The sequence below is a fragment of the Mobula birostris genome, unplaced genomic scaffold, assembly GCF_030028105.1.
Source record: "Mobula birostris isolate sMobBir1 unplaced genomic scaffold, sMobBir1.hap1 scaffold_1169, whole genome shotgun sequence".
In the NCBI taxonomy this organism is placed as follows: domain Eukaryota; kingdom Metazoa; phylum Chordata; class Chondrichthyes; order Myliobatiformes; family Myliobatidae; genus Mobula; species Mobula birostris.
In genome coordinates, this window is record NW_027274210.1 from 1 (window position 1) to 12,311 (window position 12,311).

General features: G+C 48.5%; 1 protein-coding gene across 1 annotated transcript; it reads left to right on the plus strand.

Annotated features, from left to right (window-relative positions):
- Positions 1-180: 180 nt before the first annotated feature.
- Positions 181-9,045, plus strand: LOC140192350 (adiponectin receptor protein 2-like; the record flags this gene model as incomplete). Its single annotated transcript, XM_072249996.1, has 3 exons — positions 181-368; positions 1,330-1,523; positions 8,917-9,045. Coding segments are annotated over 3 exons (511 nt in total), but the record flags the coding sequence as incomplete, so codon positions are not given.
- Positions 9,046-12,311: the final 3,266 nt, after the last annotated feature.

Below are 12,311 nucleotides of genomic sequence, written 5' to 3' on the forward strand. Positions count from 1 at the left end.
GTTATGGGAACAGTTCAGTGATGGGGCGAGTGTAATCCAGGGGTTCGGGTAGGGGTTTATATATAGAATAAAAGATCCCCAGGTGTGGTTACAGACTCGGATCTAATCCAGGGGTGCGGGGCATTCTATATATAGAATAACATATTTCACCCCACTCACTGGGCCTTGCTGTGCTGGCAGGTTGGATTATTCAGGCATCACGTTGCTGATCATGGGCAGCTTCGTACCCTGGTTGTATTACTCGTTCTACTGCTCCCCCCAGCCCCGGCTCATCTACCTCATCACTGTCTGTGTGCTGGGCATCACCGCCATCGTGGTGTCTCAGTGGGACCGCTTCGCCACCCCTCAGTACAGGGCTGTGCGCGCGGGTGAGTGCTCGGCTCAGGGCAGCTGCGTGGAGGGAGGAGAGGGGAAGGTCGGGGAGGGAGGCTGAGGAGAGGGGAAGGTTTGGGAGGGAGGGTGAGGAGAGGGGGAGGTTGGGGACGGAGGGTGAGAAGAGGGGAAGGTAGGGGAGGGACGGTGAGGAGAGGGGAAGGGAGGAGAGGGGAAGGTAGGGGAGGGAGGGCGAGGAGAGGGGAAGGTCGGGGAGGGTGGCTGAGGAGAGGGGAAGACTGGGGAGGGAGGCTGAGGAGAGGGGAAGGTCGGGGAGGGTGGCTGAGGAGAGGGGAAGGTCGGGGAGGGAGGCTGAGGAGAGGGGAAGGTTCAAGAGGGAGGCTGAGGAGAGGGGAAGGTCGGGGAGGGAGGGTGAAGAGAGGGGGAGGTCAGGGACAGAGGGTGAGGAGAGGGGAAGGTTGGAGAGGGAGGCTGAGGAGAGTGGGAGGTCAGGGAGGGAGGCTGAGGAGAGGGGGAAGGTCGGGGAGGGAGGCTGAGGAGAGGGGAAGGTTCGGGAGGGAGGGTGAGGAGAGGGGAAGGTTGGGGAGGGAGGGAGAGGAGAGGGACGGTGAGGAGAGGGGAAGGTAGGGGAGGGAGGGCGAGGAGAGGGGAAGGTTGGGGAGGGTGGCTGAGGATAGGGAAAGGTCGGGGAGGGAGGCTGAGGAGAGGGGAAGGTTGGGGAGGGTGGCTGAGAGAGGGGAAGGTCGGGGAGGGAGGGAGAGGAGAGGGGAAGGTTGGGGAGAGAGGGTGAGGGAGGGCGAGGAGAGGGAAAGGTTGGCGAGAGAGGTTGAGGAAGCTGGGAGCTGGAAGAAGAGAGAGTGGAGGGATTGGGAGAAAGGGGTGGTGAGAGTTGTTGGAAAATGGGGAGAGGAGAAGGTTTGGAGAGGGAAGAGGAAGGATGGTTGGGGGAGAGGTGAAGGGGGAGAAAAGGGGCTGACAGCTCTCCTCGCTCCACAGGCGTGTTCCTGAGTCTAGGTCTGAGCGGACTAGTCCCCACACTTCACTTCATGTTTGCCGAGGGCTTCATCAAAGCAGCGACGGTTGGACAGCTGGGCTGGCTGTTCCTCATGGCTTTCCTGTACATCCTGGGTGTTGCCATCTATGCTGCTCGCATCCCTGAGCGTTTCTTCCCCGGCAAGTGCGATATCTGGGTAAGTACATTGGATCTGGAGGTGATATCGATCAGAAGTCAATGAGGAGAAATCGTAAGGTGGCTGCCATTTTATTCAACGCCCACAGCAAAGAAATAACAATAAAGCTCTATAAAACCCTGGTTAGACCACACATAGAGTATTGTGGTTCACAGATACATATGGTGTGTTGGCCTGCATTAGTTGTGGGATTGAGTTTAAGAGCTATGAGGCCCCATATTATTGCAGCCACATAAAGCCCTGGTTAGACACACATGAAGTATTGTGTTCAGTCCTGTTCACTTCATTATGAAAAGCTTGTGGAAACTTTACAGTGGGTACAGAGGAGATTTTCCAGGATGCTGCCTGGATTAGAGAGCATGTCTTATGAGGAAAGTTTGAGTGAGCTAAGACTTTTCTGTTTGGAGAGAAGGAGGATGAGAGGTGACTTGATAGAGATGTACAAGATGTCCAGCGTGTCACACAGGGTCTGTCCCCGTAAACTAGTGCCCAGCGTGTCACACACAGTCTGTCCCTGTAAACTAGTGGCCAGCTTGTCACACAGGCTCTGTCCCTGTAAACTAGTGCCCAGCTTGTCACACAGGGTCTGTCCCCGTAAACTAGTGCCCAGCGTGTCACAGGCTCTGTCCCTGTAAACTAGTGCCCAGCGTGTCACAGGCTCTGTCCCTGTAAACTAGTGCCCAGCGTGTCACACAGGGTCTGTCCCTGTAAACTAGTGCCCAGCGTGTCACACAGGGTCTGTCCCTGTAAACTAGTGCCCAGCGTGTCACACAGTCTGTCCCTGTAAACTAGTGCCCAGCGTGTCACACAGGCTCTGTCCCTGTAAACTAGTGCCCAGCATGTCACAGGCTCTGTCCCCGTAAACTAGTGCCCAGCGTGTCACACAGGCTCTGTCCCTGTAAACTAGTGCCCAGCGTGTCACAGGCTCTGTCCCCGTAAACTAGTGCCCAGCTTGTCACACAGGCTCTGTCCACATAAACTAGTGCCCAGCGTGTCACACAGGGTCTGTCCACATAAACTAGTGCCCAGCGTGTCACACAGGGTCTGTCCACATAAACTAGTGCCCAGCGTGTCACACGGGCTCTGTCCCCGTAAACTAGTGCCCAGCGTGTCATACAGGCTCTGTCCACATAAACTAGTGCCCAGCGTGTCACACAGGCTCTGTCCCCGTAAACTAGTGCCCAGCGTGTCACACAGGCTCTGTCCCCGTAAACTAGTGCCCAGCGTGTCACACAGGCTCTGTCCCTGTAAACTAGTGCCCAGCGTGTCACACAGGCTCTGTCCCCAGGATTAACCACCACTAATCTCATAACTCTGAGATTTGTCCTCTTGTGGGCATATGCAACAAATGTATAGAAAAATAACCATAACAAAACCAGTGAAAGACTACCTAACTAGGATATTCAACCAGCTGTGAAATACAAAAAGAAATAATAATAATAATAAATGAATGAATAAGCAATAAAGATTGAGAACATGAAGAGAAGGGTCCTTGAAATGAGTCCATAGGTTGTGGGAACAGGTCACAAATGGAGCAAGTGAAGTTGAATGAAGTTATCCCCCCTTTGGTTCAAGAGCCTGATGGTTGAGAGGCGATAACTGTTCCTGAGCCTAGTGGTGATTAATCCTGAGGCTCCTGTACTTTCTTCCTGATGGCAGCAGTGAGAAAAGCGCATGGCCTGCCTGGGTGGTGAGGGTCCCGGATGATGAATGCAGCTTTCCTGTGCAGGTTTCCTCAACGATGGGGAGGGCTTTACCCCTGATCAACGAGGCCATATCCACTCCTTTTTGTAGGATTTTCTGCTGAAGGGCATTGGTCATTGTGCACCAGGTTGTGATGCAGCCAGTCAATAATACGCTCCACCACACATCTATAGAAGATTGTCAAAGTTTTTGATGTCATGCTGAATCTCCACAAACTCCTGAGGAAGTGGAGGCACGACCATGCTTTCTTCATAATTGCACTTATGTGCCGGGCCCAGGACAGACCTCTTAAAATAGTAACACCTAGGAATTCAATGTTGCTAACTCTCTCCATCTCTGATCCTCTGATGAGGACCTCTGGTTCCCTATTCCTGATGTCAATAATCAGCTCCTCGGTGTTGCTGACATTGAGTGAGAGGTTGTTGTTATGACCACCTTTAATTCAGTCCGCAACAGTGGTATCATCAGCAAACTTGAATATGGTGTTGGAATCAATCTTTTTATGCCTTAATAAGGTAGTAGTTGAATTAATGTTTTTTTAGCCATTGCTGTTTACTAACCTATTTAACTGGTATATTTTTTACAATATTTGGTGTCTGTCTCTGCCTACTGACGGAAAAGTGGTACAACAATTACGTATGGTTTATCACCTTAAGTATAGGCACATGACTTTTAACTGGCCTCAGGAATTTGTCTGATCTGAGTATAAGAGTGTCAGACTCGGCAAAATCACAATCCTTTTTCTTGTCTTTCTCTTTGTGTTCTCTTAGTTTTATCTGTTCTTTTGTTTAAACTTTAAAATAAACAACTGTGAAGCAACAAGTTTTTGTTCATTCTTGGACTCCTAAAAGAACCTGGGGATCGAAAAATGACTAGATCCCACAGTGGCATTGGAGCCGTGCCTAGTCACACAGTCATTAGTGCAGGAGGTTAAGCACACAGCCTTGTGCTTCCCCTGTGCTGATGGAGATGTAAACTAATCTCAACTAACTGGGGTCTGGAAGTGAGGAAATCCAGGATCCAATTGCACGAGGAGGTGTTGATGCTAAGGTCTTGGAGCTTTTTGATGAGTTTTCAGGGGATGATGGTATTAACTGCTGAGCTGATGTTGATAAAGAGCATCCTGATGTATGCATCTTCGCTGTCCAAATGTTTCAGGGTTGAGTGAAGAGACAATGAAATGGCATCTGCTCTGGTAGGCAAATTGAAGCTGATCAAAGTTGATTCTCAGGCAGGAGTTGGTATGTTTCATCAAAGAAAATAGATAAATGCACATTAGTGTCAGTAAAGCAGAGGTTAGGTGTGTAATCTGGGAAAAATTCAACCAAATGTGGCAAGAAAGATGGGACAGGGAGGGGAAAGGGAGGCATTTATATCAAATACAAAAAAGTGTAGCAGGTACTAGGGTAGGTAGTGGATACAGAAGAGAGGAGACTGTGTGGACTAGGTTAAGGCTGGGGCACTGTGCGTTAAACGAAACATTTAAAATGATAGGGAAACACCAGACAGGATTGTGTGAGGGATGTCAGGAAGGGGAGTCAGTAGAACATGTAGTTCTGGGTTGCAGGAAGTATGGGATACAGAGAGAGATGATGAGAATTAATCAAAGGGAATTGGGGATGCAGGAATTCACATTAAAAGAGTTGCTGGGCATGGGTGAGAGAGCACAGGTTAGGGTATTTTTAGCTTTCTTAAGGGGTACAGGGTTTTTTTTTATAGGATATGACGAATAAGCAAGAATAGGATGGCCAAAGAGGGGAGGATAAAGTGTAGGTTAGGGTATGTGTGGGCACATGGCCAAGTTGTTAAGGCATCAAACTAGCGACTTGAAGGTTGTGAGCTTGAGCCCCAGCTGAGGCAACGTGTTGTGTCCTTGAGCAAGGCATTGCTCTGCAACGACACTGTATGGGTCCTAATGCCCTTCCCTTGGACAACATCGGTGTCGTGGAGAGGGGAGACTTGCAGCATGGGCAACTGCTGGTCTTCCATACAGCCTTGCCTAGGCCTGCGCCCTGGAGAGTGAAGACTTTCCAGGCACAGATCGTGGTCTCACAAGATTAACGGATGCCTTTACTTTAGGGTATGTGTGTGTGTGTGAGACTGGGTGAAGGGATTTAGAATGTAAGCCTATTGCACACTCCGGAGCAGAAGGTGGCAGTAATGCACCATTAACTGGGTGCCAACCACCGTAAAACAAGATGGAGAGAGAGAGAGAGGTATGTTTCATCGTTAACCCCTCAGAACAGTTCATCATCATGGATGTAAGGGCTACTGGGTGATAGTCATTGAGGCAGGTCACCAAGCCCTTCTTGGGCACTGGTATACTTGAAGCGAGAGGCTAAAGAGCTCGGTGAACACACTAGCCAGATGATCAACACCAGTCTTTAGTATCTGGCCGAACCAAGTTGCTCTTTAGAACAAATATCAAAACGGGGAAGATACGTGATTTAAGTGACTTTGACCATGAGATGAATATTTGTGCCTGACGGCATGGTTTGAGTACCTCAGAAGTTGCTGAACTCCTGGGATTTTCAAGAACAATAATCTCTAGAGTTTACAGACAATGGTGCAAACATCCAGACAGCAGTAGTTCTATGGGTGAAAACGCCTTGTTAATGAGAGAGGTCAGAGGAGAATGTCCTGACTGATTCAAGCTGACAGGAAGGCAACAGTAACTCAAATCACCACGTTTTAGGAAGGTTCAGTCTGACCGCTTTTCACTGTACATACACGGTTCCTCCGTGGAGAGAGTTTGGAGCACCGAGTTCCTGGCAGTGCACATAACAGATGATCTCATGTGGTCCCTCAAAATCACCTCTTTAGTCAAGAAAGCACAGCAGCATCTTCACTTCCTGAGGAGACTGAGGCGTGTGAGGACTCCCTGCCTCACTCTAACCAGCTTTTACGGGGGTACCATTGAGAGTGTCCTGGCCAGCTGCATCACCTTCTCGTACAAGATGGCAAGGCATCTGAAGGCAAGATGCTACAAGGGATTGTGAGGACTACTGAGAGGGTCATCGGGATCTCCCTTCTACCCACTGGAGATATTTACCAGGGGCCCTTAGCATTGTGAGTGATCCCTCTCATCCGTCCAACAATCTCTTTGATCCCCTACTGCCGGGTGGGAGTTGTTGGGACGAGAAACAGCATCTTCCCCCAGATTGTAAGACGACTGAATTCCCAGCCACCACTCAGGTCTCATAATGTAAGAGGCGTCAGTGGTACCACACTGTCTACTTTTTTACTTGTGTTGTCAATACACCTTATTATTTGTTAATTTATTTGTGCTAGTATTACTTCATATGTTATGTGTGTGATTATATGTACTGTGTTGTGCACCTTGGTCTGAAGGAATGTTGTTTCATTCAGTGGTATACATGTGTACAGTTGATTGACGATAATTCAAGTTTAATTGTCATTCAACCATACATGAGTACTGATGAATACAGCCAAATGAGACAGTATTACTCTGGGGCCAGGGTGCAAGACACATTACCAACAGTCACACACAGCACAAAGCATACCTAGCACATACTAGATAGCAAGCACATGTAGAATATCAGTAAAATGCAGCCACACAAAAAAATAGTCCAGATCCTGAGTCCATGACTGCCGCAGAAATCTGCAGTCAACGACAATACAGCTTGTCTTCTGCCAAGCGAACAGTGGGGGCAGCACCAACTCCAGCCTGGATGCTGCTCTACACTGCCCCCGGTGGAGTGCGCTGGCTTTAGACACGTCTCTCCTGGCAGCTGTAAGCAGCTTGAGGCCCAGTCCTCACTATGACCGAAGCCACACAGCTCCCCCACTGTCTGCCCCTAAATCAGTGAATCGAACTTGCAGCATCCCACATCAACAATATCCAAAAAGTTCTTGCAATGACAAGAAAAGCAACTTAGATGGTTACTTGCTTGGACTTGAACTTAAAGCAGTGGTGTGCAGAAGAGCATTTCTGAACACATAACAAATTGAAACATTAAACAGCAGCAGACGACCATGAATGGATACCCTGTGGCCACTTTATTAGGTACAGGAGGAGCCTGAGTGGTTATTGATTGTAGTTCCCCACGTGTAACAAGCTACAGGGCCTCTGTAATGTGTCACACATTCTGTCTCTGTTGACTAGTGACCTGTGGATAACACACTGTCTGTTGCCTTTAAATAAGTGGCCAGTGTGTTCCAGTCTGTATGTCCCCCTGTAAAAACTGATACCCAACATGTAACACACCACCTACCCCTTTAAACAAGGCTTGTTGGGCTGGAAGGGCCTGTTTCACTTTCACACTGTATCTCTAAATAAAGTAAAGTAAAAATGTGGTGTTAGGTATGAAATGCACAATCTGTATTGGTGTCCGTTAAATTAGTGCTCAGCGTGCAGCACAGAACTTGTTCCCTGTAAACTCATGCCTAGTGTATAACACACTTTATGTGGTGTGTAACAGGCTTTCTGTCCCCAGTATACTAGACTCAAGTGTATAACACACTGTGTGACCCTGTAAATTTGTGCCAGTGGTAAGACACTGTCTGTTCCTATAAACCAGTGCTCTGTGTGTAATATGCCAAGTGTCTCCTATAAATAAGTTCCTGGCATGTAAGATGCTATTTGTCCACTGTAATCTTGTCCCCTGTATTTACCACACTGTCTGTCCCCCGAAAATAAGTGCCCAGTGTACAACCCTCTGTCTGTCTCCTGTAAACGGGTTTCCAGCGTGCAGCATACTGTTTGTTCCCTTTAAACTGGTTCCTAGTATACAACACGCTGTCTGTTCCCTGTAAACTGGTTTCCAGCGTGTGTAATGCACTGTCTCTTTGAAGCACCTTCAATAATTCCAAAAGACTGAAGTAGGGTAAATACTGAAAGACTTTTATTCGCTGTACAATACGACCTCCATGGTGAGTGTCTGCCCCCGGACTGAGGTGGGGGGCAAGGTGAAATCACCTTTATACAGAATTCTGGGGGAGGAGCCACAGGGGCAGTCAGCAGAGGGGCGTGTCCAGACAGTTAACCCAGTTACAACATATATATGGTTTACTACACTGTTCCCATATGTAACACCTCGTCTGTCTCTGTACAGTCCCCTATATGTAATGCACCCTATCTGTCAATGTACAGTCCTCCCTGTCCATCCTCATACAGTCCTCTCCGTGTGTAACACACCCTGTCCGTTCCCGTACAGGCCTCCCCATGTGTAACACACCCTGTCTGTCCCTGTACAGTCCTCTCTGTGTGTAATACACCCAGTACGTCTCCGTACAGTCCTCTCTGTGTACAACACACCATATCCAGCTCGCTACTGTCCTCCCTGTATGCAATACCCTATCCAGCTTGCTACAGTCAACTTTATGTGTAACTTACCCTGTCTGTCTCTGTACAGTCCTTCATGTGTTTAACTCACCTTGTCTGTCCCAATACAGTCCCACCTGTGTGGATCTCACCCTATCTGGCTTGCTATAGTTCTCCCTGTGTGTAACACATTCCATCTGTCTTGCTACAGTCCTCCCTGTGTGTAAGGTGTAAGGCACCCTGTCTGCCTCTGTACGTCTTCTCCGTATGTAAGGCACTCTGTCTGTATCTGTACCATCTGTTCCCTCTGCCTATGCCTTTTACACTAAACTAATGCCCAGTGCACATGTCCACTGTAAGCTCGTGGCCGTGCTGCTAACGCCATTGTTGTATTCTCTACCACAGTTCCATTCGCACCAGATTTTCCACGTTCTTGTGGTGGCGGCAGCGCTCGTTCACCTTCACGGAATCTCCCAGCTTCAGGAATTCCGCTCATCGCTTGGTGCAGGCTGCTCCTCCAACACAATGCTGTGACCTGGTCTCCATCAATTCATGGACTCGCTTGAAGCGTGGGGGAGAGTGGGAGTTGCCGTTGGAGGGAAGAGAGAGAGGGACAAAGAAATTGGAGATGGAAGAGAGAGAGAGACAGGAGGATGAAGAAGAGTGGGGGTGGGGAGAGAGAGAGAATGAAAAACAGAGAGAGGAAGAGAGAGTGCGTGACCGGGAGAGACAGAGGGGGAGAAATGGACAGACAGAGAGGGAGAAAGGGTGAGTGGAGGGAAAGAGATGAGTGGAGAAAGAGATGGGGAGGAAGAGAGACGGAGGAAAAGTATGAGAGGGGAGGAATGGAGCCAGATGGGAGAGAAAGACTTGCAGAGAGTGAGAGAGTGGGACAGAGAAAAAGAGATAGGGATAGGGAGAGAGAGACGCAGAATGAGAGAGGGAGAGAGAGAGAAAACAGAGCAGCACACGGAGAAGGAGAGGAGGACAGGGATACAGAAGGAGGAAGAGATGGAGAATGGGATGAGGGGAACATAAGGAAATCTAGAACTGAGAGAAGGTAAGGGGGGAAGAGAATGTGGTAGGCAGGACTGTAACGAGGTGCAGAGAGAAAAATATTGCCTGTTGTGAACCAGAAGGCAGATTGTTTCTCATTTTGTTTACAGAAGACCTGCTGACAGTTCGGGTGGGAATGTGGGTTCTGGCACAGGTTAGCCCCAGGGATGGGGCATCGGCAGTGGGAGTGTTGGACAGGGAGCTTGCCAAGAGACGGGAGGCTGGCCAATCAGAACACAGCAGGGGGTCATTTCCTCACTACACAGCAACCTCCATTCCCCTTGTCTGCGACCTAGGATCAACGATACCCTGGTGTCCCATGCACCCTCACATGTTCCCTCCCTGCCACACCCCACAAGGAATCACAGACCACAAGCATCCGCTCCATCCCTCCCCTGAGTCTCCAGTATGCTTTCTCCCCCTTATGTCACCTACCCAGAGAGGCAACACATGTCTGACTGTCCTGCAGAGAGCAGGGGGGCTGGAGAAGGGCAGGTTAAGGAGACATTAAATCAAGGTGTTCAGAATCACCGGGACTTTGGGTAAATAGATGCAGAGGATTCACAGTAACATGACTGCCTGAATTCAGAATTAGCCTGCCCATGGAAAACAGGGTGGTGGTTGATGGGATTTAGTCTGGCTGGAGATGTTCCTCAAAGATATGTGCTGGGACGCCCGTTGTAAATCATCTGGAAGACCGCGTATGCGAGTTTGTAAGTTTGCAAACGATATGACGATAGGTGGCGTTGTGAACAGCATAGAAGACTGGCAAAGAATACAGTGGGATATAGATCAGTTGCAGATATGGGGGTAGAAATGGCAGGTGGAGTTTAACCCAAACAAATGTGAGGTGTTACACTTTGGGAGATCAAATGTAAAGAGACGGTTAATGGGAAGACCATAAACAGTGTTGATGATCAGAGGGATCTCTGGGTCCAAGTCCACAGCTCTCTGAAAGTGGCTAGATGGGTTTGGTGTTTATCTGTTATATCTGACAATGACAGTGAAACCTGTGCAGGAAAGGTTTTGCAGTGAAAGAGCTGTTGCCTTGGGGTAGTTCCACTTTCTCGACCTCAGATGTCCAGGTCCAGTAGTACAAATCGTCGTCACATCATGGCTGACCATGACTCCTTCAGTGCCTCATTATGCTCTTCACTCTCCGTGGAGCGTTGCAGAACTGCCTTCCTGACTGTTGGATCTCTCTGTAGTTCTCACCTGTCCAGTCCACCAGATAAGACTTCACACGCTAGGCAAGCACGTCCCTATCTCACCCACCAAATGTGGTGTGCACAGTCAATGCCAGGACCCTTAACAGTGTTGATGTCCAGAGAGATCATAGCTCCCTGAAAGTGATTATACAGGTTGACAGGGTGTGTAAAGAAGTCACACCGCACACTGCCTTTATTCATAGTTCAGGAGTTGGGAAATCAATTTGCAGCTTTATAAAACTCTGCTTGTTCCACATACAGTTCTGGTCAAGCCATTACAAGAGGGACGAGGAGGCTTTGAAGAGGGTGCAGAAGAGGTTCACCAGGATGCTGCCTGGTTTAGAGGGTACGACCTATACAGAGAGGTTAGACAAACTTGGGTTGTTTTCTCTAGAGTGGCAGGGGCTGAGGGGAGATCTGATAGAGGTTTATAAAATTATGATGGTATCTTTTTCCCAGGGCTGAAATCTCTAACACCAGCAGGCATGCAATTAAGGTGAGAGGGAGTAAGTTCTAAGGAGATGTGAGGGGCAAGACATTTTTACACAGAGAGCAGTGGGTACCTGGAATGCACTGCCAGGGGCAAAGAAGTAGCTGATGGAATACAGTGCAGTGTATGATCATGCACTTTGGTGGAAGAAATATTGGTCTAGCCTATTTTCTAAACGGGGAGAAAATTCGGAAATCCAAGGTGCAAAGGGACTCGGGAGTCCTTGTGCAGGATCCCCTAAAGGTTAACTTGCAATTTGAGTCAGTGGTGAGGAAGGCAAATACAATGTTAGCATTCACTTTGAGAGGACTAGAATATAAAAACAAGAATGTAATGCTGAGGCTTTTTACACAACATTGGTCACACTTGGAGTACTGTGAGCAGTTTTGGGCCCTGTATCTATGAAAGGATATGCTGGCATTGGAGAGGAGCTTCATGAGAATGATCCCAGGAATGAAAGGGTTAATATGTGAGGAGCATGTGATCACTGGGCCTGTACTCACTGGAGTTTAGAAGAATGAAGGGCTATCTCATTAAAACCTATTGAATAGATAGGGTGGATATAGAAAGGCTGTTTCCTAGTGGAGGAGTCTAGGATCAGAGGGCACTGCCTCAAAATAGAGGGACCACCATTTAGAAGAAATGAGGAGGAATTTCTTTTGCTAGAGGGTAGCGAATCTGTGGAATTAATTGCCACAAATGGCTGTGGAAGCCAAGTTATTGGGTGTATTTAAAGCAGAGGTTGATAGGTTGTTGATTAGTCATGATGTCAAATGTTACAGGAAAAGGCAGGAGAAGGATAATGAATTAGCTATGTTGGAATGGCAGAGCAGGTTTAATGGGTCAAATGGCCTAATTCTGCTCCTATGATCTTGTGGTGTGGGCAGATACAATAGAGGCATTTAAGAGGTTCTTAGACAAACACATGGATGTGCAGGGAATGGAGGGATATGAACATATGGATGCTGGAGCCTTGGGAGACCCAGAGTCTCCCAGGGAACTACATCTGTGTGAAGTGCATCCGGCTGCAGCTCCTTGAAGACCGT